The 15,743-nt window shown below is 46.5% G+C and overlaps 1 protein-coding gene across 2 annotated transcripts in view; it reads right to left on the bottom strand.

Moving 5' to 3' along the window:
- Positions 1–15,743, bottom strand: part of CLSTN2 (calsyntenin 2) — a 398,548-nt gene that overhangs the window by 9,741 nt on the left and 373,064 nt on the right. For both annotated transcript variants that reach the window (XM_042954752.1, XM_042954751.1), the window contains 3 exons: positions 14,872–15,038; positions 6,357–6,505; positions 4,219–4,436 (listed from right to left, as the gene is read on the bottom strand). In XM_042954752.1, the coding sequence (XP_042810686.1) occupies positions 4,219–4,436; positions 6,357–6,505; positions 14,872–15,038 (534 nt within the window). The remainder of the gene's footprint in view (positions 1–4,218; positions 4,437–6,356; positions 6,506–14,871; positions 15,039–15,743) is intronic.

Consider the following 15,743-nt stretch of genomic DNA (forward strand, 5'->3'; position numbering starts at 1 on the left):
ATGAAAGCCCTGTACTCTGTAAACTATAAAACACTGATGAAAGAAATGAAGATGACACAAAGGGAAAGACATCCCATTCTCATGGATTGGAAGAAGAAATGTTAAAATGACTATACTACCTACAGCAATCTACAGATTTAATGCAATCTCTATCAAAATACCAACAGCATTAGAACAGAACTAGAACCAGAACAATCATAAAATTTTTATGAAATCACAGAAGACCCCAAATAGCCAAAGCAGTCTTGAAAAAAAAGAACAGAACTGGAGGTATCACAATCCCAGATTTTGAGATATACTACAGAGCTGTAGTAATCAAAACAGTATGGTACTAGCACAGAATAGATGCATAGATCAATGGAACAGAATAGAAAGCCCAGAAATGAACCCATGCATATAAGTCAATTAATCTGTGACAAAGGAGGCAAGACTATACTTTGGGAAAATGATGGTCTCTTCAACAAATGGTATTTGGAAAACTGGATGGCTATATGCAAAAGAATGACAGTGGACTACTTTCCAACACCATAGACAAAAATAAAATCAAAATGGACTAAGGACCTAACTGTAAAACTTGGAAACCATAAAAATCCTAGAAGAGAGCACAGGAAGTTATCTCTCTGACAATGGCTATAGGACCATTTTTCTAGGTATGTCTCCTGAAACAAGGGAAACCAAAAGCAAAAATGAACTATTGGGACTACATGGAAATAAGCTTCTGCATAGCAAAAGAAGCAATCATCAAAACTAAAAGACAACGCACTGAATGGAAGAAGTTATTTGCAAATGATAAAGGGTTAGTATCCAAAATATATAAAGAATTTACACAACTCAATACCCCAAAATAAATAATCCAATTGAAAAATGGACAGAAGACATGAGCAAACATTTCTTCCAAAGAAGATATCCAGATGGCCCATTAGACACATGAAAAAATGCTCATCACCACTAATTATCAGGGAAATGCAAATAAAAACTGCAATGATACATCACCTCACATCTCTCAGAATGGCTAAAATAAACACAAGAAAAAACAACTGCTGGCAAGGATGTGGAGGAAAAGGAACCCTTGCACACTGTTGGTGGGAATGCAAACTGGTGCAGCCGCTCTGGAAAACAGTATAGAGGTTCCTCAAATATTAAAAATAGAATTACCATACGATCTAGTAATTCTATTGGGTATTTACACAAAGAATACATAAATAGTAATTTGAAAAGACATACGCACCCCTACTTTTATTGAAGCATTATTTACAATAGCCAAATTACGGAAGCAACCCAAGTGTCCACTGTTACATGGAAGGATAAAGAAGAGGTGGTGTGTGTGTGTGTATATATACACACACACACACACACACACACACACACACACACACACACACACTATGGAATATTATTCGACCTAAGAATTAAATCTTGCCATTTATGACAACATGGATGGATCCTGAAGTGCAGCAAGTCAGAGACAAATACTGTATGATTTCACTCGTGGAATTTAAGAAACAAATGAACAAAGAAGAAAAGAGACAAACCAAAATACCAGACCCTTAACTGTAGAGAACAAACTGATGGTTATCCGAGGGGGGATGGGTGAAATAGGTGAAGGAGGTTAGAGTGCACTTATGATGAGCACTGAGTAGTGTATAGAATTGCTGAATCAATGTATTGTACACCTGAAATTAACAGAACACTGTATGTTAACTATACTGGCTTAAAAAAAAAAAGTGGGATTTATGGAGTGCTTGCTATGGATCAGGCACTGTGCAAACAATCTTAACAGATATTAAGTGGGGGTGCCGTTATTATCCTTATTTCACCAATGGTGAGATGGAAGGTTCAGGGGTGGGGTGGACTGCCCAGGCTTACACAGATAGTAGGGGAAAAGCTGGTACAGAAACCATGACTTTCTGATTCCACGGTTTATAAATTCATAATCTTTGGGCTAGTAGTCTAAGTGTTTTTGATTTTACAGCCTTTTTTTTTTTTTAATTTCTGAACCAAGATCATTTAAATATGGTTATTTATTTATAAAGTGGACTAATATATTTTGTGGATTATAAAACATTTATGAAAATAGAAATTAAAAAGCATTTACTAAAGAGGGGAGAATTATTTTAAATAATTATTTTCTAATTTTTTAGTGATACCAAAAATACTTTTTGCTCTCACTGGATATACATTATTATAAATAATTTCATATGATTAATTTTTAAATGCTTGTTAATCCCAATGGTTTCATGGATCACTGGCAAAATCTGAAAGTCTATGAATATACATTTAGGACCCATCATTAATGATAGTGTATGTGTATCTGTATTTCAAGTGGCCTTTGCAAGGTTTCTGGAGATTTTTGTGAGTTTCTTGTCTGGTCACTTAAGGTCATCCTTACTCCTACTGCCCCATGTGGCTGGCTGGTTCCTCACACTAGGTAGGGGGCATGGTGTGGCTATTTTCTCATTGTTCTTTCATGACGGCATTACAGGTTCTATCTTGCGTCTATACTTCTCTGGATTCCCACTGTGCTGAAGGGACTGTGCTGGGCTCAGGCATTTAGGCAAATCAGCCATGGTAGAGCCCTCATGGAGCCCCTGGTCTGGCTTAATTAACAGATAACTGCCACTGAGGGCTAGCCCACATGTACATTACAGGGAAGCATGTTATTGGAGGCTTACAGAGCAGGAGAGCCAGCCCAGACTAGGGAGCAGAGCGGGAGGGGGTAGAGTAACACACATGGGAAGGGAGAGGGACCTTCCAGGCAGAAGCTAGAGCATGAGTAAAGGTGAGAACACGGAGGTGTGTGGGAGAGGGGTGGGCATGGGGAACTTGCCTGTCTTTGGTGCCGAAACAGCACAAAGAGGAGGGAGTCAGTAGGGGCAGATGATGATGCCGGGGTGGGTCAATGAGGCCTGGTGGCAAATGCCATTAGCCTGCTTATTGAAGGCACCCATAATAATTATTCTAGGCATAATAAGAGTAAGATAAACAAAGTACCAATAAGAACTCTTGGGCACGTGGCTCTATGCTCTGCCCACACCTCTCATAAACAGCAAGTTTATAAGACAGACACCCAGGTGATTGCTTTTCCGGCCACTGCCCGTCAGCCAGTGTCAGGCCTAGTGTATTCAGCCACTCTCAGTTACAGCCTGCAACCGTGGTGGTCACAAGCCCTTCCTTTTTCTGTCTCATGGTAGCTACAAATGAGGGGAAGGCGGAAGACCATAGGACTGAATGCACCTTGGAGTATAACTAGGAAATGGCCCTGCCAGGACAAGCGGTAAGACACCACCTATTTTTGTGAGCTAAGAAGGGCTGCCTTTTGAGAGACCCCATTCACTAGGGACCAGGGTGGTTTAAGGCAATGAGGATTTAGGACTACAGGAGCAGCCTCTCAGGCACTCTGGCCCACAGGCACCAGCACATCATCAGCAGTGCTTTTGGAGGGGGAGAGGGAGAGCTGGAAGTATGTTCCTGGAGGAGGCCACAAAGGACAGTTAAACAAGTTTTTCCCCTGTAGATCTGGGCCCTGGGTTTCCTTTCCTTCTTTCTTTATCCTTCCTGTCACCCACCACTCTCTGCCAGCTGAATGCACTGTAGCTTTTCCGTGCAACTGAGTGTTTCTACCTGGCAGATAATTGAACTTACTCCACCTCCGCCAGATGGCTCTCCCAATGATGGACATGTTGGAAAGCACAATCAGGAAGTTTCTGAAGAGCTTAGACCAATGCTGCTGAATAAGTCCTTTTACCATGTGTGTATTAAGGTGCAGCTAGATTTTTTCTTTGTGCCTCTTTAGCTTTTCTCCTGATTATCACAATACACGCTCATTGTAGAACCTTTTGCACTTGCAGCAAACTGAATGGGAACAGAGAGAAATGGGCTCTTATGCTTCCTGGAGAACAGCACGGTTAGCACTAGCCTTTTCTTCCTGGTGTTTTTCTGAGTATGTGTCGGTACTCTGTAATTTGCATCTTGCCTTCTTTCGTGCACCATTTGGTAAGTGCCCTCCCTCCAACATCGTAACACATGGGTACAGAGGCAGACCCCAATTTGCCAAGTGGTTCATTTCCCACCTGTTACTTATCTGCGTTGTTTCCAGGTTGTTTGCTTTGCTATTAGAAATTCCCTGCTGTGGTGAAGAGCGCTGTCGTTCTCAAGTGTGACCCGATGCGACTGTGAGGACTGAAGGCCCCCACCCCACAACCCAGTGTGCATCCGTACCTGTGGCCTTCGGCTCACCCGGGGTCTCAGCTTTGGCGAAGGTGCTCACGATCTTGATGTCGGGGAAGAGGGTCACCCCTCTGGCACTTTCAAACTGGGCAGCGGGTCTCCAGAGGCGGTCCGTGCCACGGAGGCTGATCTGGGGCTCGATGGCCTGCAGCACCATCACATAGGCATCCACGTCGGGGACGCTGATGCACACATCTTCTCCAAAGCACCTGGGAAAACAGCCGCAGTCACGGCACTGACGAGCGAGTGATAAAACCATCCATTGCGCGGCTGTGGACAAGGATCCACACAGCCATCTCTCGTTCTCAACAGGGTATCCTGACTGCCTCAGAGTCTCTGACAGTGTCAACAGACATTCAGATTTAAAGCCACATTAAAGTCAAAGCCAATAGCAATCTAGGGGCTTAGGAAGATCAGCTTCTGGGAGAAATGGGAATCTTCGATACCAGCAACAAGTAACTGTTAAACCTTTAATTATCCTTTAACAAAGTAATCAGTGGAACATGAATTAGATAGCAACTGCTTCAGATGTGCATTAGGATTTGGTAAGCAAATTGCTGTCTAACTGGTTGAGTAGCGGCACCTTGCTGAGACCCCGGGGCTAAACTCTCCTGCGCTTTTGTGTGTTTTCTCTCTCTGAGGCCATCTCACAGTGTCCCTGTTGCAGCTGTACGGCTGGGTGCTGCTGACCACATTCCTTTCTCCTGATGCACGGCCACAGAAATATCCAGAAGGCAGAATGGTGTGACAACACAAGCAAGGCCTGGGAAGTTAGATAAGGGTCCATGGCCTGGCTCTGCCACCACTGGGCTGGGTGACTGTGGGCAACGTACGACTCCTGTGAACCTCAGTTTCTCCATCTATACAATGGTGATGACAATAATTAATTACCTTTTAGTAGGAAGGATTCAAGGTGATGATGTACAGAAAAGAGGCTGACCCCAGAACCTGCATCGTGGAGCTCATGCATCATGTTGGTGGATCCAACACCCTTATCACACTCTATCACTAGAACTCTGTCACTCATCTAGGCCAAAGACAGAGACTATAATGGTGGCCCAGATGGTTGCTTTGAGAACACTGAGTTGACTCCAGCTGTGGCGGCCATCAGCTTGTATCTCTTGGGAAAGTTCCTGAGAGAAGTGCAGTCTGGGTGGACATCATGCTGAGCCACATCTTCTTTGGGGTGGGCCAGATATGGGAGTGGTGGTTGTCTCCTGCTCCCGACTTTGGCCTTTTCTGCACCAACCCCGGAAGGTACCCTGTCCCTCGTCAGTTTATGGAAACCTGGTCCCAGAGGTAGAGACTAGCCAGCCTATTCCCTCTACTTGACTGCAGCTGACCTGGAGGTGCTTGCTCCCTGGTGCAGGCCTCCAAGGGTGGCCCTTAGTGTGAAGGTGGATGCACCTTCTCTGTCACTACAACTATTCAATCTAATTGCTGCCTAATCTAATGGCACCTATCCCAGGGCCCAGTAATGTGGCAGTCAGCAGCCTCATTCTTCCCTGCCTTGTTCCTGTCCTTCTGGGTTCTTCTCCTGGCTCCAGGGGCTGGGTGACTCCACTTTCACCTCCCAGGAGTTTTTCTGGGGGGTCCCCCCTTTGCTGCCCTCCCAGGCAGTTGCTGTGGCTGAGAGATGACTTGACAGGCCAAGAAGGGAGGTATCCACAGATTTCACTAATAAACGGTCGCATCTCCTTAATTGAACTCTGATTCCCTGGGGACAAGAACTACACCCTCTTTTCAGACTCATGGTACTTAGGAGATCTCTACAAAGCTGGGTGATTTGAAGCTAATTTAATAAGCATTTGTTAAGTACCTGTGTACCCACCAGCTACGGTAACCTGAGATCAGACCACTTAAAACCAAGCTTTCTGAGAATTTACAGAAAGCAGTACTACATCAGATTCTGAATTAAATGGAGAATGCTGGATTGGTGTTGACAAAGCAATAGAACATTTTCTTTAAGAACAACAAGGGGAGAACACTGATTCACTGGGGCACCCTCACAGGGACAGCAGAGAAATTGAGAATTAGCTGAAGAAAGGTCAATTTTGTTTTGCCAGGGAGCATGCCCCATCCCTGCCGCCTCAGCTGGGCCCCTAGTTGACCAGCACCTGTCTACTCACTGGACTTTGGAAGAGACTCTCAGGCGCCGCACACCTGCCGTCGGGAACTGCCTGGAGTTGATGTAGGAGACCTTCTGGAGGGCACGATTGATGTTCCCAATATCGTCACCTTCCATCACCAGGACGGACTGCGAGGGGTTGAAGTGGTACTAGAGGAGGAAAGGGGCATCATGGGGGAGAATGATCAGCGACGGAGCCCTCCACCTCCATGGACAGGCCACGAAGGCCTGGTGTCTCCAGAGCATCTGCAAGGGCAGCAGCCATGAGCACAGATGACTGTTTTAACCCCTCAAACAATTCCTGCTCCGCCCCGCCCCCCTGGCGGGGCTTCCGGGCCTCCCCTTTAAGACCTTTAGGGGTTATAAACTCCAAAGCCATAGCATAAGATTCTGGATCCCCATCACAGGTCTCTTGTGACCTAGCCCTTGCAGGGTGGCCCATGCTCTGTGCTGCTGTGGGGTCCTGACCACCCTTTCAGCCCTTAGACAGCCTGCCCCCTCAGCTGAGTGCCTGGAAACTTGGGGTTTTGCTCCTTTCACTGGTCTTGTCTTTGGCCTTGAACTCCTCCTCAGTTCACCCTGTGCTCCCCTTCCTGATTCATGGCCATCTTCTTAGCTTCTGACCTTAAAGCTCATTTTTTAGTTAACGGCTCTCCTTGTATCTAATTCCTGGTCTTTTTTTTCCTGGTGCTCCACTCTGCCTTCCCAAGAGTTTTGCTCACTTGCTGTTTACATTCTTGCCAGCTGTCCCAGGTCTGTTATCTATTCATGTCACTCAGAGTCCCTGGTATCCCATACTTGGTCAAGGCCCCGGGGCTACAATGCTCGCCATCAAGTCACTTGAGTCCTCAAGACAGATAAACCAGATACAGACTTCTGCTTCTCTCTGCAAAGCCCTAGCAGTTACTCTTCTCCAAATGGAGCACAGAGAACTGCTTTGGTGCTGGTCTGACTTACTGATCTTCACATGCTTCTGAGCAGGAATTATTAGGCACTGTTGTCAGTAAGATGTCAGGAGCTTATCAGTGGATTCAGATTATGTATCCAAAGTTCATATCAGAGGAAAAGGAGATCTGGTTATCTATCTATCTATCATGCTTGAACTCACAACCCTGAGATCAGAGTCACATGCTGTTCTGACTGAGCCACCCAGGCACCCCTGATCTGGATATATTTTTATGCCAACATTTTTTTGGATAATATATTCACATAATTCAAATATATATATGTTCTAAGTGCAAGTGTCCATCTTATTCATATCTCTTACCCAGTTTCCAATATCCCGTCCCACAAGTAATCAGTGTTCTATTACTTTCTTAGTGGCAAATTGCATTATTGTTCATGATTACCTGCTTCCCCTCCCAGTGGGAGGCTTATACATGCCTGACCTATCGTCACTAGACTTGATTATGTGACCTATGGAACCATTCCCTGCAAGACACACATTTTTCCCTTTTGTAGTCAGTAGTGGTCATGTGACTTGCTTGGCCAATGAAGTGTGGGCAGAAGTATTATTTGGTTCACACTCATGTAGACGATTTCACAGCTAGTTCATGGTTTGCCATGTCCCTTTCCCTCTGCCATGAAACCTGCCAAGTTCCCTTAGGGTCTGGTCCAGCAGCCTGGTCTCACAGTGCTGGTGATATGGATCAGAACTGAAGCCAATCTATGTAATGGACATTAGGTGTGAACAACGACAACAAAAAGTTGGATAAGCCACTGAAATGTTTAAGTCACTTGTTACAGCAGCATGACTTAGCCTACCCTGAAAGTTATATGTAAGCATTCTTAGGAATATAGATTTCCTTTTTTCTCCTTTCTTCAACCCAAAGTAGCTTTTTACATACTTTATTGTACTTTGTTTCTTCACTTAGCTCAAATCTTGGAGATCTTTCTGTATCAGTACATCATAAACTTTTTTTTATAGTTGTATAATATTCTACTGTGTAATTTTTTCAACCAGTTTGTTACATTTGGATTATTTCCATTCTTTTACTAATAATTCCACAATGAATAATCTTGTACACATTTCATATGTATGCAAATATCTATGTATTGGATAAATCCCTCCATGTGAAGTTATTAGGTCCAACAGTGCACTTTTAAGTTTTGACAAATGTTGCCTAATTCCCCCTTGCTAGGGATTATATATATCAACACACGTTCCTTCTCCCAGTGTATGGGAATGCCTCTTTTCTCAAAACCTCAACAACAGAATATGCTGTCATTTGAGATTTTTGCCAGCCTGATAGGTGATAAATGCTACCTTCATGTAGTTTTAATTTACCATTTAGTGTAGGTTTAATCTTACTATGAAGGAGATGGAGTATGTTTTCAGGGGATTAAGGAAAAATCCATCTGTATGAACTTTTCCCTGACTTGGATGCCTTTTTAAGAGTTCCCTGTTCTGTGTCTGGAGGGTAAAACGAAGTAGATGTCCCATGAGCACTATTGATGATACTGACCCGCATACAGTCTTGCAGCATGGCCCCTAGCCAATCAATAGCTTCCACTTTGCCTCCTTCAACTATCATTTGAGTATTTTGTTACCTCCTCCTTGAGGCCACCCCAACTTCACTCATTTACGTCCCCACTGGGCTCCTCTAGTGCTTATCAAATGGCAGTATAATTACTGTAGTACAGTGACCATGAGCTCACAGAAGACAGGGACTCCAACTCCTATCCCTGAATTCCAGAACCTAGCCCTAGTGCCCTATAATCCCATCAGATGAATGAGTTAATGTTCCCCCTTGGCCCACATTCTACTCTGATCTCTCCAGGTTACTCTCCAAAAGGACTTTTTTTCAGTCACTGTTTCCATAGTCATGGCTCTGTGGGAGTCATCAGTGCTTGCTAAACCCTGTTCACCTCTGCATCCTTGGCATCCTGGAGACTACACTTGCAAAGGCCTCCTGCTGTGTGTGGGAGGGCCACGTGACCATGTCTGGCCAATGAGGTGTGAGAGGAAGTGAGGCAGGGCTTCCGGGCTGGGGCAGTCAAAGCCAGCTAGAATGCTCTAGCCTTTTTCTTCCTCCCCTTTGGTGGCTCTGGTGTTGTAGGCAGAAACCCCACACTGCCTCCCTGGCTTGATGTCAGAGAAAAATAAACTTTTAAGCATTAAAACCATAGGGATTTTGGAGTTATTTGCTACTGCAATCGTTTTAAACCCATTTGGAAAAATTGAGCTCCTCCCAGGCAGGATTCTCGCTTACCTAAGTCTATGTGGCATCTTTGAAAGATGATGGGCTGTGCGGGTTGCAGTACCCCAGTTACAGTACAGACTACAGGATACAACAACTTTGGACTACTTGCCCTTTCCAGACTTTATCTCCTCATTTAAAGTAATGGGGATATTAATACCTACCTGTCTGGGGCTTAAATGAGATAATGTATATAATGAATCTAGTGTGTAAAGGGGGTTCAGTCCTAGATAGCTTTTATTATAATTCTTAACATTGTAATTATTTCTGCCCTGAGCCTTGGCCCACACAGGTATACCACAGCCTTCACTGCTCCTCTTATCCTATGATCCAGTTCCCTTCTGCCCTCAATGCCCTGAGCAGGGTCTCTCTGATCTGGGAGATCAGAGCACCAACCCCTCTGTTGGGTGTGGGAGCCCCGGATATACGTGCAGGTGATGATGCCACAGTCATCTTTTCAGTTGGCGTCTCCCTTGCTGTGGATGACTCACTAGCTTAGTGTGCTCAGCCATAGAGCTGCCCTGTTCTGAGTGTTTCGTAAGTCATTCGGAGATTCAAGTTCATTCTTCTAAAATACCACTTCTGTTCCCACGTGTTTTTATGCCCCCCTACCTCCCCGCAACCCTGCCCTGCACCATCCCTGCTATAGCAGAGTCATGGAGCTGTTGTTGTCTGTCTCCCCCAGCCAACTGTGAGCACCTCCAGGGCAGGGTCTATAGACTTTTTCCTCACGGTCACCACAGGATCTAGCACACGAGACACAGGAGATGGAATGATAAGCCCTGCAGAGGTGGCGGATCTCTAAGCTTCACACAAGGACTGAACAGGAACCTCAAACAGTTCTTCCAGAGGCTCTTAGCAGCAGCATACTGTGGCAATCAGCAGGGGGCACATTCCCACCGCAGCCACCTAAGGAGGGGATGGGTTAGGCCATGTGTTGGATCTCCAATTAATACCCTAGTTTGGCTGCCTGACCATCCCCAGAGCTGCCACAGGGCATGAAGGTGGGCACTGGACTAGCAATAAATTTCTTGCAGGATCAACAAAACCTTCTACCAAACTAGGTTTTTTAATTTTCTTAATGTTTGTTTATTTTTGAGAGAAAGAGACAGAGCGTGAGCATGGGAGGGGCAGAGAGGGAGACACAGAATCCGAAGCAGGTTCCAGGCTCTGAGCTGTCAGCACAGAGCCTGAAGCAGGGCTCAAACTCCCCAACTGTGAGATCGTGACGTGAGCCGAAGTTGGACGCTTAACCGACTAAGCCACCCAGGCGCCCCTGTTTTGTTTGCTTTAAATTGCAGTGTTACTAAACATAAAGAATTAAAAAAAAATCAGGTTCTGTCTCTGTCTCTTTGCCCCTCCCCTGCTCTCTCTCTCTCTCAAATATAAAACATAAAAATTTAAATTGCAGTGTTACCAACCCTGTGACATGACTGAGGTTAGGTCTCTGTGTAAGACACACAGTATCATTAGCATTACACAGGGACAGGAGATGGCTTCCTGGGAACCCAGCAAGGTGTGATAGCATCCACTTTCCTTTAGGAAGCTGTGCTATGGCCATGGTGATTCCTTTCTTTGAGCTAAGAAACTACTAGACATCCCCAAAGCTATGGCCTTTGGGAATAGTCAGTTCTCTTAGAGGGCCAGCCAATATCATCAGGCACCTAGCAGGCTGGGAGATCAGTGAAATTCCTGGCCAAAGCCTAGGTCTGTTCCTCCAGGGAAGGCATAGCACTCCAGGCACCTAGCCATTCACTTGGACACCTGCCAGCCCCTCTGGGTTGGGCCAGATGAAGATTTGACACATTTGAGGCTCCTCTGCTACAAGTGTCACCTGGTTTACCTTTCAAAAGAAGCTGGGGCAGCGTCAAGGGCAAGTGCAAGACCAGCCCAGTTGGAGAAGAGAACTGTGATTTTATTTATTAGATTTGCTAAGGAAGATCTATATGTCTGTATCTGTATTTATCATCTTATCTACACATATATGTATCTTTCTTTTTCTCTCTCCCTATATGTGTGTATCTATATATAACATACATAGAATTCAGTTCCTACAACATCACAACAAACTACACTTTATACATGAGGGAATTGGAGTTTAAAGGATTACATTCCTTTGCCCAAGGTCACCCAGCTAGTAAATATTCGTACTACGATTTGAACCTGGGAGTAACTTGTCCCAAAGTTTTTGCTCTTTCCCACTCTTCCACATGGTAGAAATGACAAATTGGCAGGGAGTATGTTATGAAAATCAGAACAGGGTGTTCTTCAGGAATGTGGCTATTCCACAGTGTCATGTATGGGTACGAGACGGTAACCACCCCAGCCATCTAATGACTCCAGCCAGGCTGGACAAATATTCAGGAATTGGCACGAGCCAGGGGAAAACAAGTGGAAAGAGGAACCGGTGCCAGTCCTGTGAGCAGACAGAAAGTTTTGTTAATTAGAGACGGACCTCACTTCCTTTGACTAGCTAGGGAGGAGGGAAGAGGCCAGGCACAGGTAAGAGAGAACAACAGTCAGTATTCAGGAATGAAATGAGGGATCAATGGAGGAAGGACAAGGAGGAAGGAAGTCTGAATGATTTTCAAGAATGCCTTCTACTCTGAGTTGCTGGTGTGGAGGAAAGAGCACAGACTTATTTTGGGCAAGTCCCTGAGTCCCAGTCTCCTTATTTCTGAAATGGGGCCATAACATTTAATCTGTTGTGAGGAGTAGGGCTAATGAACTTCGAATGGCCCCCAGTGGGTACACCATAAATTGTGTGTCTTATCATTAACTTCCCCGCAGTGCTCTACTTCTTGCCAGCTGTGCTCTAAGGATGGAAAAGGATCCTCTGCGGTGACTGCTTATCAACAGGTGGCCTCCTAGAAGGTTGGAAGAGCCTCCCCACCCTCCAGGGTGGTGTGTGCCTTTTAGTTTACACCCCCTCTTTTCACAGCCTCTGGCTGCTCTGGAGAGACTGCCATGCCTTTCCATTTATGATCCTAAGAATGTGTGGCTTTTCAGTCCAGCATCTTTGGTTTATGTATTCTGTAGTGCCGGAATCCTGAAACTATGGTCTCACGGGATGCTCCACAGCAGAGCGGATGCAACTCAGAGGCAGGGAGCAAACCCAGAATCAGACAGAGAGGGGGATGGTTGGAGGACAGATTTCTGCATCACTGGGCTGACAAAACGCTAAGGAAACAACACTAACAGTTGGTCAAGGATCAAACCCTAGGTTCTACATGTGAGGGTGCCTATATGAAATGTGCCACGAAATAGACCGTGGGAAAGTTGGCCTTTCCAATAGGAGGCAGTCATGAACGTTTCCTTCAATGGCAGGTGATTAACTACTGAGTGCACCTGTGAGTGTGTATCTAATGTTCTGGAAAGCCATTCTTGCCTTACCCTGTCTGCGCACTGCTCCCACCTTCCCCCTCTGACCCAGTTTCCAAGGTGAGCATCTTGCCCAGATCACGTTCCTTTGCCTACAGCCCTTCAGTGGCTCCCTTGCCGCCGACAGAAGAAAACATGTGTACACGTGAATATAGTTTACGGGGCCCCATGACGTGGTCTGTGCGCAGCTCTCTGACCACACTTTCTACCTCTCCTCCTGCAATTTGGGCACTGTTCCACTGGCCTTCTTGGAGTTCCAGTGCACAATGCAGGGCTCCCCAGCCCTCTGCCATCACTCGTGCTCTCAGATGTGCCTAGAGTTACTACCCAGCTCCCCTCCTCTGCTTTTCTCCTGTTCTATGCCTACCCATCCTCAAACATTCTGCTCAGACCTCACCTCCTCCAGGAAGCCTTCACTAACTGCTGCTCCCCAGGATCTGGAATTCTGGAGCAGGCTACCTGGACTTCTATTCTGGCTCTGCTCATTACTAATTCTAGGATCTTAGACAAGTTTCCTTTCTCTTGCAGTCCTCAATTCCTCATGTGCAAAATAGGAATATCCACACAAACTTTGCCATAGGGTTGTTCTGGGCTTCAATGAGTTAATACCTGTAAAGCATTGAGAACCATGCCTGGCACTTGGGGAGCCTCAGTGCTCATAATCATCACGGCGGTTACCACACTGGATTATAAACATCCTCTTAGGCCACTGACTTCCCAAAAGACAAAAGGCTGGCAGTGTTCAGTTTCGCATGTCCTCACCCAGCCCTGAACCCATACGTGGGTGTCTGTGGCATGTTTGCTGAAGTGACTGCAGCCTACAGAAAAGCATGGTGTGTTCAGATCACCAGACCCTCCAGGGCTCCCCACATCCGAGCCCCACAGGCCCCACCGGCAGTGGACATAAAGGCACTGTCTGCTGGAGGGGTGACTCCCGGTCCAGGATAGGTAGGCCCAGGGCAGGAGGCAGGTGAGGATCCTAGGGCTGTACCAGGTGCAAGATGGGGGTGGGGGGGGACACACCATCCTTGGGAAATGGCCCATAAAGGAAGCCTCCACAGTTTGGCAGGGGCGATGGCTTGTGGGGCTGTCCTGTGCTCCAGGAGGTAGAGGGTGGGCTGCCTGCTCTCACTGCAGACCCCTAACAGGGGTGTGTTAGGATCGAACAGGGGCTATGATGATGTTCACCCAGCTCTTTGCTCAGGTTCCCAGAGGCTCCCTGCTGGCCGGAGCTCCTAAGGTCCAGGTGAGGCCAGAACTACCCCTGCCTGTCCGGGGTGGGGACGGCGAGGGGCGCTCACTGAGGACAGTCAGCCATGTCTTGCCTCTCAGGAAGCGCTGTTCTCAGAATGCAGCTTTGATTCTTTTGGATCACACGAAATGTTTTTATTTTGCATAATCTGCTCACACTCCCTTTGCCAGAGATTGCTCGAAGCCCAATCTGTGCTTCAATTTCACAACATGAGACCCGGCGACCTCTGTATCTGCTTTCTAATTCCAGCCCACCCCAGGCTGACCTTCCTTCCTAATTTATATTTCACATGGCCAAACTTTTTATTCTATTTTTAAATATTTTTGAAATACATTCCTGCATGCTGCTTCTGAGCCTTTGGCAAATAAAACAAAAACCAATCAACCAACCCAGGAACAGCTGAAATACAACAATTCCCTTCTGGTAGGCATTGGACATGTGCCTGCTTTTGTGTAGTGAACTGATTATACAGGAGGCCTTCGTCTAGGAATTTCAGGACACGGCAGAAGCCCATCATGGAAGTCACGGTCGCTAATCTCCCCACCGTGTCAGCACCTTTGCCCCCAGACCATCTCTGTGCAACTCCACACTGAGGACTCCATTTCCCGGAGTCCACTGGCACTGGGCAGCCACTGCCCCATAAATCAATGTCTTATTGGCGGGGATGCCGGCTCCTTCCTTACCTTTATTCCTTGGCCGAGACTTTCCAGGGAATTAATATCCAGCCCTTCCTTGCAGGCCTGCAGGCAGGAAATGACCTTCTGACTCTCCATTTTGCCAGGGCGGATGGTGAGACTGGCCAGGCTGCCGTGGAAGAATTGAGCAAACCGCGGTTTGGTGACTTCTCCTCCTAGAAGTGAAAGAAGCACGGTCATTTGCCCTGTGGAGATGAAACACCACTTCAAGGCCACCACCATCTGGCCAGGGGACCAAAGACACAGTGACTGTGTCCCCTCAACCTGAGCTTTTCCTTCGGAGCGGTGAGCTCAGCGGCCGCACTGCCATCGAGAGGATATCATCTGCCGCCAATACCTTGGCACTCCCCAGCTGCACCTGATTTAGAAATCCTGGAATTCCTGAATTTTAAGCAGCTGCCTTCAGAGTCATGAACTGCTTTAGAAGACAGAAAGGGCCTAGAGAGTAAAGGTAGGAGGGAGAAGGAAGCGGCCACTGATGCCAGGCCTGCCGTGTGTCTGGCTGTCTGCTAGGGACTTCATCTGAACAAGCCTGCAAAGAAGGAACCCTCGTTTCCCACTGACACCTGAAGAAACCCGAGACTCAGCAAGGTTGAGGGACTTGCCCCAGGACACACAGCTGAACGCTGGAGCTGGTACCCTAGTCCCAGTCTGTCTGACCCCAAAGCTGGCCTTTGCTTCCATATATGCCACAAAGAGGCTGGCAGGCAGTCAGGGAATCCTAGAGCCCTACATCCACGGCCTCTGGCTCTCTTGCAATAAATTGGTTTTGTACCCACTTAAATTCAAGCTCTTTGGCATGGAAGGACTTCCTTGATTCTGTTCTACCTCTGACTTTCTTCTCATTGCCTACATCTCGT

Source organism: Panthera leo, chromosome C2 (assembly GCF_018350215.1).
Source record: "Panthera leo isolate Ple1 chromosome C2, P.leo_Ple1_pat1.1, whole genome shotgun sequence".
In the NCBI taxonomy this organism is placed as follows: Eukaryota; Metazoa; Chordata; class Mammalia; order Carnivora; family Felidae; genus Panthera; species Panthera leo.